At 38.0% G+C, this 14,016-nt stretch overlaps 1 protein-coding gene and 1 long non-coding RNA gene across 2 annotated transcripts; both read right to left on the bottom strand.

The window, feature by feature from the left end:
- Nucleotides 1-994: 994 nt before the first annotated feature.
- Nucleotides 995-6,441, bottom strand: LOC135946403 (uncharacterized). Its single transcript, XM_065494613.1, has 28 exons — nucleotides 6,366-6,441; nucleotides 6,285-6,312; nucleotides 6,209-6,232; nucleotides 6,065-6,153; nucleotides 5,824-5,950; nucleotides 5,564-5,778; nucleotides 5,457-5,507; nucleotides 5,357-5,399; nucleotides 5,210-5,301; nucleotides 5,024-5,156; nucleotides 4,643-4,971; nucleotides 4,527-4,586; nucleotides 4,428-4,473; nucleotides 3,975-4,039; nucleotides 3,738-3,901; nucleotides 3,598-3,677; nucleotides 3,415-3,536; nucleotides 3,291-3,363; nucleotides 3,181-3,236; nucleotides 3,092-3,127; nucleotides 2,958-3,036; nucleotides 2,733-2,900; nucleotides 2,204-2,422; nucleotides 2,061-2,142; nucleotides 1,842-1,909; nucleotides 1,727-1,791; nucleotides 1,495-1,666; nucleotides 995-1,438 (listed from the first exon to the last, which is right to left on the bottom strand). Exons 2-28 carry the CDS (start codon nucleotides 6,292-6,294, stop codon nucleotides 1,170-1,172), a joined length of 2,937 nt encoding a protein of 978 aa, XP_065350685.1. The 5' UTR covers nucleotides 6,295-6,312; nucleotides 6,366-6,441; the 3' UTR covers nucleotides 995-1,169.
- A 1,248-nt stretch (nucleotides 6,442-7,689) lies between these two features.
- LOC135945785 (uncharacterized) lies at nucleotides 7,690-8,074 on the bottom strand. Its single transcript, XR_010575464.1, has 3 exons — nucleotides 7,998-8,074; nucleotides 7,883-7,947; nucleotides 7,690-7,824 (listed from the first exon to the last, which is right to left on the bottom strand). It is a non-coding gene; the product is annotated as an uncharacterized LOC135945785 (long non-coding RNA).
- Between the last annotated feature and the right edge of the window lie 5,942 nt (nucleotides 8,075-14,016).

Genomic DNA, 14,016 nt, shown 5'->3' with positions numbered 1-14,016 from the left:
GCGAAAAACGAGAGCAGATATTATTCATTGGCAGTCGCGGGCAGCCTATTAAATGCTGCATCGAAGCCTGTAGAACCATGTAAATAAGCACAAATAATTAAACTATTCAAGCAGCTAAATCGATTATTTTCAGCTATTTCTGTCATGCTTCTGGACGAAATTTACGAGGACTCTCAGGGAGTTTACCGCTGGTGTGACACCTCGAAAGTGGTGTCAAATGAAGTCACTTCTTCCCCTTTCTTCACGGCGTCGCGAGCCACTTCTTACGATGCTTCATCTGCGGATTACAAATATTCGCAACGATCTGCCAGCGACGACTCTTCCTATGTACCTTTGTTCTTCTGCAAATTCGATAAATGGTTTTTGACATATTGTAATTCGCTGAATCTAACGAGTGGTTGAGCATTAATTATTTTCATTTTGCAACCGTTTGTTTATGCGTGATTTTTTTCGGTGGTGGATTTTTAGAAGAGACGATTAAAACGGCCCCCCTTTATAAACCAATGAAATACCCGTGTCCTAGTTTCCACCCTTTCATTCCTAGTGCCGCCTTTTCATCCCCTTCAGAGAATATGTGTACTCTCTTACTGGGGCGCGAAAAATTCATTGGAAGCGCAATCGTTAATAAAAGAGCATGCGTGCGCGTTTGAATAAAACTTGTCTTTCGCTTCGTCGTCGTCGTCTGCCTCTCGTATTATAATTTTCCAGGCTGCTGCGCGCCGAGTTTTCCTTCTGCACGCCTGTTGAGCCGTTCGGATAACGAAGATAATGTGTCACGCCAATTGCCATCTTCTCAAAAGTGTACACTCGCCGTTTCCCAGGGCAAATCGCTCGGAAGCGCCATTGCAGAGGCGGCACTCGTCCAAAAATTATCAACGCTGCGTTTCCTGCTCCAATGGCTGCTGAATTTAGCGGGAAAAATTGTTGCTCAGACAGAAATTATATGTTTATGTAATTTTTGTATTGAAAGATATTTTAAAAATAAAGAAGTAGATTATAGCTGAGACAAAATCTTTTTATTTTGCTTCATTTACATTCAATTATTGGAGCTTGCCGCAATTTACTCATGGGTTTAAAATAATCTAGACCACAATAGCCAACACCAAAAATTAAAAACGTAAATCACACATGTAATCAAACAATTGCAAAATTTAAATTAATGGGGCTCATCAAGCGCTCGTTAGATTCAGTGAATCACAATGCGCCAAAAACGATTTATCAAACTTGCAGAAAAACAAAGCAACATTGGAAAAGGCTTCGTTCGCAGGCTGTTGCTGATATTTCTGAGACCTAGATGAGCCATCGTAGAAATTGGCAAACGTCGTCGAGAATAGATAGGAAGAAGTGGCTTCCTTAGGAACCACTTTCGACGTGTCACACCAGCGGTAAACTCCCTGAGAGTCTTCGTAAATTTCGTCCAGAAGCACGCAATGAATGACTGAAAATTATAGATTAAGATATTCTTTTCTTTTAATAAAATTCTTGCTTATTTACATGGTTCTGCACCCATAAATACATCTACTGGTTTGCCCGTGCCTGCCAATGAATAATATCTGCTCTCGTTTTTCGCAATGCTGCTTAGATTTGCAATAAAGGGGTAGTCGGATGTAACCAGACTTCCGTTCGCTCGTTGGCAAATGGAAGCAGCGAATGCTGACGGAAATCGCTTGATAATAAAGGAAATTATTTAAGTTACTAAAATCATGAGCGTTTTATAATGGCAAACCTTGGTCAGGTTGAGCGCTTTGCTCTTCAGGACGTCTTCGAAAGGAGTTGGCTCCAGATATTTATCTTGAAATTATATAATTAGAGTTTTAAATGTCTAATCAGCAGAAGCGTACTTATTTCTAAACAAGCGTCTTTTGAGGTCCAATTTTTTGGTCGTAATATCTTGAAGCTGCATTTTGAGCTGGAATGTTGTTTCAAACTTTCAATGATATTCAACTGAATATACACCATGGAGACAATATATTTGTTTCTTATTTTAAAGTTTTGAAAGAGCACAGGAACAGCAAAGAGTTGTTACAATTGTTGACAACTTTTTTAGGCTTAATACTTACCTTGTGTATTCTTCCGTCATTGAGACAAGATTGACGTATCTCACAAATTTTTGGCTCTCTCTGACATCGTCTTTTGATATTACTGTAATATATATAAATTACTTTTAATTCGACCAATTTTTACTCTGAACGAAAAAACAAACAAGTCAAAGTTGATTGTCGTTGGAAATTAGAATTAGACGCGTCCAATTCCGGCTTGGACTGCGTAAACGATTTCATCAACGTTAGAGCATATTCTCGTGGGTCGAATATGTTGTCCAAATTCCTTGTCCAGAATTTTTCCAGGGATGCGGTCCCGTTGGTATAGCATTTCAAGAAATTGTGCACAAAGGAGCATTCATCTTGAACTCTGCTCTCATTTACTAGCATTGACATAAAATATATGTATTTTAATCAAACCTCCCCAAACAAATTTCTTTCTTTCAAGGAAAAGCATATCATTTGACCGAAAGTTTCCTTCCAAACAGCTCTAAGCGATCTTTTTCACGTTGCGGAGGACTATGAACGAAAACGTATATATACTTGCGCCTGTAAATCAGGACGTAAGTAGTTCTCCGCCGCGCGAAAAAAATCGCTTTATCTACTTATTACATTATTACAACTGCGGGGTCAAATTTTACACTTCCCTATCATTCAATGAGGAAGAAAACAAGTTTGTTTTTATTTGCTTACCGGCTTTGATGCATTCCCAAAACTTGTCAAGCGCGTAATTAATAAATAAGGTCGCCTTCCAGGATTCTTGTTTGCTCTGCTCTGTCAGCATCATTTTCAGCGCGTCCAAATTATCAGCCGCTTTCTTAAACATGCTTAACGGATACTGTTTCATGACAGAAGCAAAGTCTGCAATTCGTAAAATCAGTTAATTATTTGTTCCAATAGATACTTGTTTAGTTATACCTTCAAGCGCGCGTGCTTCTGTTACTCTTGAAATAGATCTCTCGGCTACATCCTTCCAAAATTCACTACTGCCATAAATCTAGGAAGGATATTTTGTTTAATTTGAATAAAAAGGTTTTGCAAGTCAAATGTACCAATCCAAGAAGTTCCGCGATACAAGTCGAAAAACACTAAATGACCGCGTTAACTCAACTAAAATAATAAATAATAAAAGAGACATTACTTTCATCCTGTACGAGAAGCTATCCAATGGGACGGTGTTGAATTTTTCTAAATCCCCTATAAATTTAAAATGTTTTGAAGTTCTTATTAAAAATCAGAATTAAAAATTACGTTGCGGAACGCGGTGTGTTGCTTTGCATTCATTAAAAACTTCTTGCAGATGCGACTCTGCCTGCACGCGACCCTTTTTAAATCAATTAAATTATTGCATAAATACAATTTATTTATTACGCACTTCACAAATGACTTTGTTGAACAGAAAGCAGATGTCAACACCCAAAATAGGCCCCAAAGTGGGTGATTTTTTTGCAACGACGCATAACCTTGAAGTCATGGAAGATAGCTTAGATACTTGCACTAATTGTAAGAAGAATTGACGTTAGATTATTTAGAAAAAACGTATTAAATTTGATCGAACTGATTGGATTAAATTTAAGTGTAGATTGTTCGAGGTTCAAACTTGGCTTCATGAAGTCTTTAATTTCTGGAGAGCACCAACTAATTCACGATTGGATTAAAATTAAAATTAAATCTCAGGCAATTCTCATTATTTAAAACCGGAATCGTTGGTTTGAACAGTTTCCATTTGTCCCCGACGTCCAGTAGGTAGTTTCATCGTCACTTAAGACGCCATCGAGACAGGATAGCTTTTCGACAGACTGCAGAGTCAAGAGCCGCATTCCTAATTTGCAACAGTGCTCTAGCGCACCATCCCAATTCATCTGTGCGAGTTTTCAGAGTGACAATAATGTTAGTTTATTTTCTGTAAGGATCCTTCGTGAAATAGAGCATTACCTTCTCTTTTGGTATTAAATACCGAACACCGCAAGCTGTTTTCCACTCCCCCAATCGGTACGGTTCTTAAATTTTAAAAAGATTAAATTTTTAAATTAGAGAATAGGGTGGATTCGTCAAAGTACAATCATGATTGAAGAATTAATTGCTCAGTGCCGAGTATTAGGGAGCAACCACTATAATTATTTTGCTAGAATGTTTTTAATCTTAACAAAATCATTTCCTTCTTCTCAGAATAATCATGCCAACATATTTTAAACATCGGGAATGATTAACCTAAAGCAAAATTTAATGTGTATGCGACTTCAGGGGCTGCCAAGAAGCTGAAATTTCGCGTTAAGCGCTTGAGGGGTGCAATAAGGGGAGGAAATATATCATGGAGGGAGAAAAATATTTAGCTAACATTGTCCAGGTGGTACCCTGATGTGTGTTCAACCCCATTTCAATACTTACTAACAAGAATTTGATCCTCGTTTTCGTAAGTTGCAGTGTGAATATTCTAGAAAAAAAAACCATTAGCATCTAATTAAAAAGATTATATTGAGCACAAACGTCAAATTGGCAATATTTCAGATCAGGGCAGACAGGTAGATCGCAATTGTTCTTGGTTCTCTGTCATTTTTAGAAAGGTAAAAAAATCCCCACTAATTATTGCAGTGTTAAAAAACCTGATCGCTGGTCTCTTTTTCTGAATTGACGACTTTGTCGAGCCTTCCTTCCTTCTGGCAGGCGAAATTTCCGCTGCGCGACGAGCACTGGACCTGCCGCACCCCGAAGGGCGCGCCTTCGACGGTGTACTGCCGGTCGATGGCCAGACACGATCCGGTGTCGCGCGGGTTGAGCATGCTCCAGAAGTCTCCCTGCGAGTCCCACGGTCCCAGGTCGTCGTACCTGCAGAAGCGGTACTGCCCTGCGCAACCCTGCCGAGTCGCGGCAGTCCAGAAACTCGTTTTTATGTACCATCGATCCTCCGTTGTGTTCGGTTTTAGGGGGTTTGCTGCGGGTAATTTGATTTTTTGACTGATTTTAAGGCCAATAAGTTTACTAACCTGGATTATGAAATATCGTAATTTTGTTGTTCGCATTGCCGACATTGTTGAGTGCGTACAGAAATTCATCCGTAACTCTGATGGGCATCATTCCCAAGGCGCAACACATCCTCATGCTGCCTGTCCAAGTCATCTGGTGAATTTTAAATTACAATAAGAACTATGGGGTTTATTTTAAGACATCACCCTATCGGTGCCAAATATATAGCTTGTGTAAGAAAGGGTAAAATCGTCTTCCCTCCTTTGCCATTCCGCCCAATACCCTTCCACTTTGAGTCCTAAATAAAACCGTTAAACTATTATAAAAAAAAACTTAAATAATAAATGTTATACTCCTTATTAATCCATTGACATCCCCATTTTCGAACAGAGATGCCTAAGGAGAGGTTATAATTATTAGTTTGAATAAACAGAGAATTTCTCTTATTTATACGTCTAGTTTGCAGGCTTGGCTTTGCAGGCAGGTAACCGACTTGCATTTATACTTGAAATTTAAATATTAAATCAGTTATAAATATAATTAATAATTTTCCCCTATACTTCACAGAAATAGTAAGTAGGCGTGGCGCAGTTCAAGCGGACGAGCGTTTTGCTCATCCTGGAAAGCGCGACGCAGCGTTCCTTTCGCGAAACCGTTGTCGGAAGGCCCACGTCGGTGGGGTTGATGCTGCTCCTGTTTCCCGTGCACCACGAATACGCCGCATTCCTGCAGTTGCTCCCCTCCGCCATTGCGCTCGTCCAGATGAAAAAGTATTCTATTTGACAATTTAAAAATGACGAATAATAAAAAACAAACTCACTCTCGGTATCGAATGACATGTCGTCCATGCCTGGCGCGAGACATTCCATGTTGTTTGCCCCTTCTTCAATTGTAGGTAATTGCATTTTTCGCTTGGCACAAGCGAGAGCGGCATCTCCAAATTTCACCTGGAAATTATTATTTTTTATTGTTTAAATAGCTAGGGAGCATTTCAGCATTTCCAGCAAGTTTAAGCTCCCGTAAAATAAATTAATTGAATATTCCCTTTCGTAATTACTAACTTTATTAAAGCTGGCGAAAAAGATGCGGCCACACTTGAAAAACACGTCTCCCAACTCCGAACCATCCGTCAGAAATACAGCGTAAGGGGCTGAAATTTAAGCTTAAACATTAGCCTTAATTTATATCTTATAATTACATCATACATTGAGATAAAACCGAGATGAAATCTGAAAAAGTAGGAAATTAAATAAAATATAAATTATAATTCGACAATATTACCATCTGACATTGCAGAGCTGAGAAAGTTCTGGTAAAAAATTAAAATAAATTATTTTTTTCAGCATTTTAAAACGTCATCACCCTCAATCTTGAATCATAAATGGAGCAATCACCCTCATTGCAGTTGATCAGTTCGATTGGCTTCGTGGTTTGTCTTACTCTCTGAAGAATATATTTATTTTTTAAATATTTCAAAGTACAACAAATTTAATTTTACCGGCGTAGTTCTTGTACAATTTCCCGAAGAACATTTCTTGACGCGCCTTGTGGTCGTTGCTGCTTCCTGGAGGATAAAAATTATAATAATCCGTAATATATTTTAAATTTAATCATAAATTACCAAAGGCTGCAGTATCAAACAGAGAAATATCACGGTAGAAAGCATCACAGTACAGAGCTAGTAGTGAGCGAAACCAGTTCGAAACATACGAAAAATTGGTATTTCTCCTCTGGTTTTGTGTGCCGTTTCCGCTAGCGAACTTCCGTTCTGCATGGTGCTGTTTTACAATTCACGTGTCCTATTTTTCTTTATTTTTTGAGGCAAAAAGCAGTCAAAGTGAAGAATTCCAAAATAAATATGCCTCTTATTTGTAAAAACGGTGTCTCGCGCATTTCCTAAATTTCTCAACAGAAAAAAAATGTATTTCCCCAAAATTCCTAAAACTATAGACAGTTGCTGTGATTGCTAACCGGATGTGATATGATGGCGTGCGATGAGAATCGGTGTGCCTTTTTAACGTCAATGTTTTCGAAAATTTCAGTCTCATCAACACACGATTCCTCAACATACTTGAAAGTGATTGAATTTACAGATGACTGTCTAGTTATTATTGGAAACATACTTTTGCGCAAATTTCGTCAATTAAAGGGGCCTTTGTGTAGTTTGAACAGCTCTTTTAATGATTTCCAAGTAAAACAGAAGGAATGCGAATGCAAAATTGTAACTGTTGTAAGGATTGAACCACGCAAAAATTCCTAAAAAGCCAACACCGAAAAACTTGAAAAAATCACGCATAAAAACGGCTACAAATTGATATAAATGGTGCTCAAGCACTCGTTAGATTCAGCGAATTACAATGCGCCAAAAACGATGTATCAAATTTGCAGAAAAACAAAGCAATATTGGAATAAGCCTCGCTCGCAGGCTGTTGCTGATATTTCTGAAACCTAGATGAGCCATCGTAGAAAGTCATAAAGGTCGTCGAGAAGAACAAGGAAGAAGTGGCTTCCTTGGGAACCACTTTCGAGGTGTCACACCAGCGGTAAACTCCCTGAGAGTCCTGATAGATTTCGTCCAGAAGCACGTGAGAAATGACTGAAAATCATCAATTTAGGTATTTTCTAGTTTAATTATTAGTGCTTATTTACATGGTTCTGCGCCCATCATTGCATCTGTTATTTTGCCCGCGACTGCCAATGAATAATACCTGCTCTCGTTTTTCGCTATGTTGCTTAGGTTTGCTATAAATGGATAATCGGACGTAACCAGACTTCCATTCGCCCGTTGGCAAATGGCCGCAGCCACCACGGGATAAAATCGCTTGATAATAAAGGAAATTATTTAAATGACTAAAATCATGAGCGTTAAAATGGCACACCTTGGTCAGGTCCAGCGCTTTGCTCTTGAGGACGTCTTCGAAAGGAGTGGGCTCCAGATATTTATCTTGAAATTATAAAATTAGTGTTTTAAATGTCTAACCAGCAGAAGCGTACTTATTTCTAAACAAGCGTCTTTTGAGTTCCAATTTTTCGGTCGTAATATCTTGAAGCTGCATTTTGAGCTGGAATATCGTTTCGAACAACATATTGTTTGTTTAACATATTAACAAATATATGAATAATCGTTTGCTAAGATTATTGTCTATGGATAGAAATTTCTTATTTCATCTTAATTGATGTAATTAATTATTCACCTTGTGTATTCTTCCGTCATTGAGATAGCGTTGATGTATCGTAAAAATTGTTTGCTTTCTCTGATATCCTGATTTGAGAGATCTGTATGACAAATTATTTGTAACAAGACCCATTTTCACTCTAAACGAAAAAACAAACATGCCACCGATGACATATCTGATGCAAAAGCACTCTGCGAATCAAAATTGTCCGCCATATTTAACATCGTTTGCAACATTGATTTCAACATCGTCAGAGCATATTCTCTTGGGTCGAACACATTGTCTAAATTCCTGGTCCAGAATTTTTCCAATGAAGAGGTCCCGTTGGTGAAGCATCTCATGAAATTGTGCACAAAAGAGCATTCATCTTGTATTGGTATTGTGATCAGCTTAACTATATCAGTGACAAAAATATCAAGATTTTAAATCCCAATAAAAGTATTTTTTGTACATATATTTCAAGGAATGCGTGCCATTTGACTAAAGGTTTCCTTATACCTCCCTGCTGTTCTGATTGGGGGTGGTCAGCGATCTATTTTCGCTCATCGGAGCACCACGCAAGAACATGCTCTGATTGGTAAAAATTAACTACCGCCAGCCAATCAGAACGTATTAAGTGGTCCTCCGCCACAAAAAAGAAAATAGATCGCTTTTTATCTACACTGCTTTACAAATTAAAACTGGGATCGAATTTTACGCTTGCATTGTTCATTAATTGAGGAGAGGACGACCAGTTTTTTAATTATCAGCTTACAGATGTCGACGCATTCCCAAAACTTGTCAAGCGCGTAATTAATAAACAAGGTCGCCTTCCAGGATTCTTGTTTTCCCTGCTCCGTCAGCATCATTTTCAGCGCGTCCAAATTATCTGCCGCTTTCTTAAACATGCTTAACGGATACTGTTTCATGACAGAAGCAAAGTCTGCAATTCGTAAATCAGTTAATTATTTGTTCCAATAGATACTTGTTTAGTTACCTTCAAGCGCGCGTGCTTCTTTTACTCTTGAAATTGATCTCTCAGCTACATCCTCCCACAAATATTTACTGTCATAAATCTAGAGAAGAAATGCTTGAAGAAGTGTAAGATTTCCAATTAAAACAATTACCAATCCGAGAAGTTCCGCGATACAAGTCGAAAAACACTACATGATCGCTAACTTAATTGAAATTTAAATATTAAAAAAGACAAATTACTTTCATTCTGTACGAGAAGCTGTCCAATGGGACGGTGTTGAATCTTTCCAAGTCCCCTATAAATATTAAATGTTTTGAATCTCTTTAAAAATCATAATTATAAATTTATTACGTTGTGGGATGCGGTGTGTTGCTTTGCATTCATTGAAAACTTCTTGCAGATGCGACTCGGCCGGCACGCGGCCCTTTTTACATCAATTAAATTATTGCATAAATACAATTTTATTTATTACGCACTTCACAAATGAATCTCTTGTACAAAAAACACATGTCAACTCCCAAAATTGGTCCCGAAGTGGGTGATTTTTTTGCAGCAACGCATAATCTCGAAACCATGGAAGCGGGTAGCCTAGATACTTCCACTATAAGAAGAATATAATGGGCGTTAGTAGAATTAGAAAATCGTATTAAATTTGATCGAACTGATTGGATTAAAATTAAGTATAGTTGGATTGAGGTTCAAACTTGGTTTAACGAAGTCTTTAATTTCTGGGGAGCACCAACTAAATTGCGATTGGATTAAAATTAAATCTCGGGTAATTCATTATTTAAAACCGGAATCGTTGGTTCGAACAGTTTCCGTTTGTCCCCGATGTCCAGTAGGCAGTTACATTTTCGCTTAAGACGCCATCGAGACAGGATAACTTTTCTACCGACTGCACAGTCAAGAGCCGCATTCCTAAGGAGCAACAGAAATCTAGCGCCCCATTCCATTTCAGCTGAGAGTTAAAATGATAATTTAGTTTATTTTCGAGGTAGTAGAGGGATGCTTACCTCGTCTTTTGGGATTAGATATCGAACTCCGCAAGCTGTTTTCCACTCTCCCAACAGGTAGGGCTCTTAAATTTTAAACTTCGATTAATTATGAACTTTGAGGATTAGGGTGAGGTTGTCAAGGGACAATTTTAAAATGGTAAACCCGTGAAATGTCATCAGTGATCTCGGGAGCGAACCTTATTTTTACTTACTTAAAAGAACTTGTTCCTGGTTTTCAAATGCTGCTGTTTTTTTCATCTATAAAAACAAAATATATTTTATATAATTGATAAATTATATTACGAGCACAAACGTCAAATTGGCAATATTTCAGATCAGGGCAGACAGGTTCACGGCAATTGTTGTCGATCCTCTGTCATTTTTACAACAATTAATCCCCACTAATTATTACAGTGTTAAAAAACCTGTTCGCTGGTCTCTTTTTCTCCGTTGACCAAGTTCTCGAGCCTTCCTTCCTTCTGGCAGGCGAAATTTCCGCTCGGCGACGAGCACTGCACCTGCCGCACCATGAAGGGCTGTTCGCCATCGACGGTGTACTGCCGGTCGATGGCCAGACACGATCCGGTGTCGCGCGGGTTGAGCTGGCTCCAGAAGTCTCCCTGCGAGTCCCACGGCCCCAGGTCGTCGTACCTGCAGAAGCGGTACTGCCCTGCGCAACCCTGACGAGTCGCGGCAGTCCAGAAACTCGTTTTTATGTACGAACGATCCTCCGTTGTGTTTAATTTGCGAGGGTTTGCTGCGGACAAGTGTTTTAAATGCAATATAATTTATTTTTTTGGGTTTAAAAATTAGCGGTACGAAGGATGGTTTTGATGAAATTCACCCCTCGAAAAGTAACTAAAGAAAATTCCACATTTAGCATAGATTTCGAGAATGGAATAAATCATTTAGAGTTGGTGTATATAGTTTAAAACCAACTTGTCTCGTCAAGCCCAATTGAATTAACACCAAATTTGAGGTCATCAGCTAAGGTCAAAGGTCATTTTTTTAAATTTCTTAGCGTTTTTAGGATTAATAAAACCATCGTCATAATTTAAAAATCAGAAAAATACCGTCAAAAAAGTTCTCAGGCTGTGTTTGAGCTTCTTTAAATATTTGAAGATGAATTTCGGCTTTACTTTTTGTAAAATTAAATTTGTTCTTTTGAAATGGCCAAATAATCTCGGGATCTAACAGTCAGAAATGCAAAATCTAAACACCGTTCGACTTATCATGACTTCCCCTGGGGTGCCAAATAATATTTGGGTTGCTCACCCACAACCCCTATTTATCGCCCGAGTCCAAAAGTAAATATTTTTTAAATCGTCAGGATATTTTTTTTCGTAGCAATAATTCTGACTGATTTTCAGGGCAGTTAATGGACTAACCTGGATTATAAAAGATGGTAATTTTGTCGCTCTCATTGCCAACGTTGTTGAGTGCGTAGAGAAATTCATCCGTAACTCTGATCGGCATCATTCCCAAAGCGCAACACATCCTCATGCTGTCTGTCCAAGTCATCTAGAGAATTTTAAATTCCAGTAAGAACTATGGGGTTTATTTTAAGACATCACCCTTTTGGTGCCAAATATATAGCTGGTGTAAGAAACGGTAAAATCGTCTTCCCTCCTTTGCCATTCCGCCCAATACCCTTGAACCGCGAGTCCTAAATAAAACCGTTAAACTAATATAAAAAACCTTAAATTAATAAATGTTTTACTGCTTAATAATCCATTAACATCCCCATTTTCGAATAAATTTGCCTAAGGAAAAGATTAGAAACATTTTACTTAAAATAAACAAAGAATTTCTCTTATTTATACGTCTAGTTTGCAGGCCCGACTTTGCAGGCAGGTAACCGACTTGCATTTATACTTGAAATTTAAATATTTAATCAGTTATAAATATAATTAATAATTTTCCTCTATACTTCACAGAAATAGTAAGTAGGCGTGGCGCAGTTCAAGCGAACGAGCGTTTTGCTCATCCTGGAAAGCGCGACGCATCGTTCCTTTCGCGAAACCGTCGTTGGAAGGCCCACGTCGGTAGGAATGATGCTGCTCCTGTTTCCCGCGCACCACGAATACGCCGCGTTCCGGCAGTTGCTCCCCTCCGCCATGGCGCTCGTCCAGATGAAAAAGTATTCTGTGTTCCATGGTTTAAAAACGACGAATAATAAAAACGAACTCACTCTCGGTATCGAATGCAGTGTCGTCCATGCCTGGCACGAGACATTGCATATTGTTTGCCCCTTCTTCAATTGTAGGTAATTGCATTTTTCGCTTGGCACAAGCGAGAGCGGCATCTCCAAATTTCGCCTAAAGAAAAGAAATTTGAATAAATTAGTTGGAATTTAATCTGAAATTTAATTGGAATAAAGGATGGTGGCGCCATGTATGTGTTGTGGTGGCTTTGAACACTATTAATTTCGCAAATGGCCGCCTAAACCTTGATCATATATGCTGCAAATAAATAAACCAGAGCAATTATTTAGTGGAAATTTACAGCCACCCATCCCGTCAATTTCCACGCAGAGCAATTTTTCATAGTTTTAATTGGAAATTAATTTTTCATTTGAATAGCTATAGGAAGCATTTCCTGCAAGCTCAAACTCGCGTAAAATAAATTTATTGAATATTCCCTTTCGTAATTACTAACTTTATTAAAGCTGGTGAAAAAGATGCGGCCACACTTGAAAAACACGTCTCCCAACTCCGAGCCATCCGTCAGAAATACAGCGTAAGGGGCTGAAATTTAAGCTTAAACATTAGCCTTAATTTATATCTAGTAATTACATCATACATTGAGACAAAACCGATATGAAATCTGAAAAAATTGGAAATTAAATAAAATATAAATTTTAATTCGACAATATTACCATCTGACATTGCAGAGCTGAGGAAGTTCTGGTAAAGAATTAAATAAATTATTTTTTTCAGCATTTTAAAACGTCATCACCCTCAATCTTGAATCATAAATGGAGCAATCCCCCGCGTTGCAGTTGATCAATTCGATTGGCTTCGTGGTTTGTCTTACTCTCTTAAGAATTTGTATTTTTTAAATATTTCTAAATGCATTAAATTTAATTTTACCGCCGTAGTTCTTGTACAATTTCCCGAGGAACATTTCCTGACCCGTCTTGTGGTCGTTGCTGCTTCCTGAAGAATAAAAATTATATTAAATCGTAAGATTATATTGAAATAAATAACAAATTACCAGAGGCTGGAATATGAAACAGAGAAATATCAGTGTGGAAAGCATCACAAAACGGAGCTAGCAGTGAGCGAATCCAGTTCGAAACAGCCGAAAAATTGGTGTTTCTCCTCTGGTTTAGTGTGCCGTTTCCGTTTACGTATTTCCGTTCTACTTGTTTTGCATTTTGGCTACACGTGCCCTATTTTTTCTCTCCACTTTTTGTGGCTGATTAATTTGCGCAAAAAGCGGCCGAAGAGAAGAATTCCTAAAATTTAAATTCATGAAATTAAACGGTATTTATGTGACAATGAGCATTTCGCGCGCATTTCCAAAATTTCAAACCAAAGGAACATTTATCTTCCCCAAAATTCGTGGAACCGCGACACTGTTGTTTTGATGTTAAAGCATTTGTTTTGTTTACCGGACATGATGACGTATATAGCATGAGAATCGAACACGTTATGTTTTCCAAAGTTTCAGCTTCGCCACACGATTCCTCCTCACTAAAAATTTAATGCTATAGTTATTTCAGAAAAATGTTGTACAGCAGAATGAGAAAGACTGCTTAAAATCAATACCAAATACTCAACCCTGACTGGAAATTTTCTTAATTAAATTTTAAAAATTGTGACTGAGTAAAAATTGATAAGACAAAAAAAATTATAAAAATAATACATAAAAGGGAGGAAACT

This window comes from Cloeon dipterum, chromosome X, assembly GCF_949628265.1.
Source record: "Cloeon dipterum chromosome X, ieCloDipt1.1, whole genome shotgun sequence".
NCBI classification, from domain to species: domain Eukaryota; kingdom Metazoa; phylum Arthropoda; class Insecta; order Ephemeroptera; family Baetidae; genus Cloeon; species Cloeon dipterum.
The sequence above is the reverse complement of the archived record's forward strand: the minus strand, read 5'-3'. Positions and strand labels throughout refer to the sequence as shown.

Coding starts and splice junctions, on each gene's coding strand:
- LOC135946403 (XM_065494613.1), bottom strand. Junction 4,474..4,526: donor TGAAATATTGCCAATTTGAC/GTTTGTGCTCAA, acceptor TTTTTTTTCTAG/AATATTCACACTGCAACTTA. Junction 1,792..1,841: donor AGACGCTTGTTTAGAAATAA/GTACGCTTCTGC, acceptor TATAATTTCAAG/ATAAATATCTGGAGCCAACT.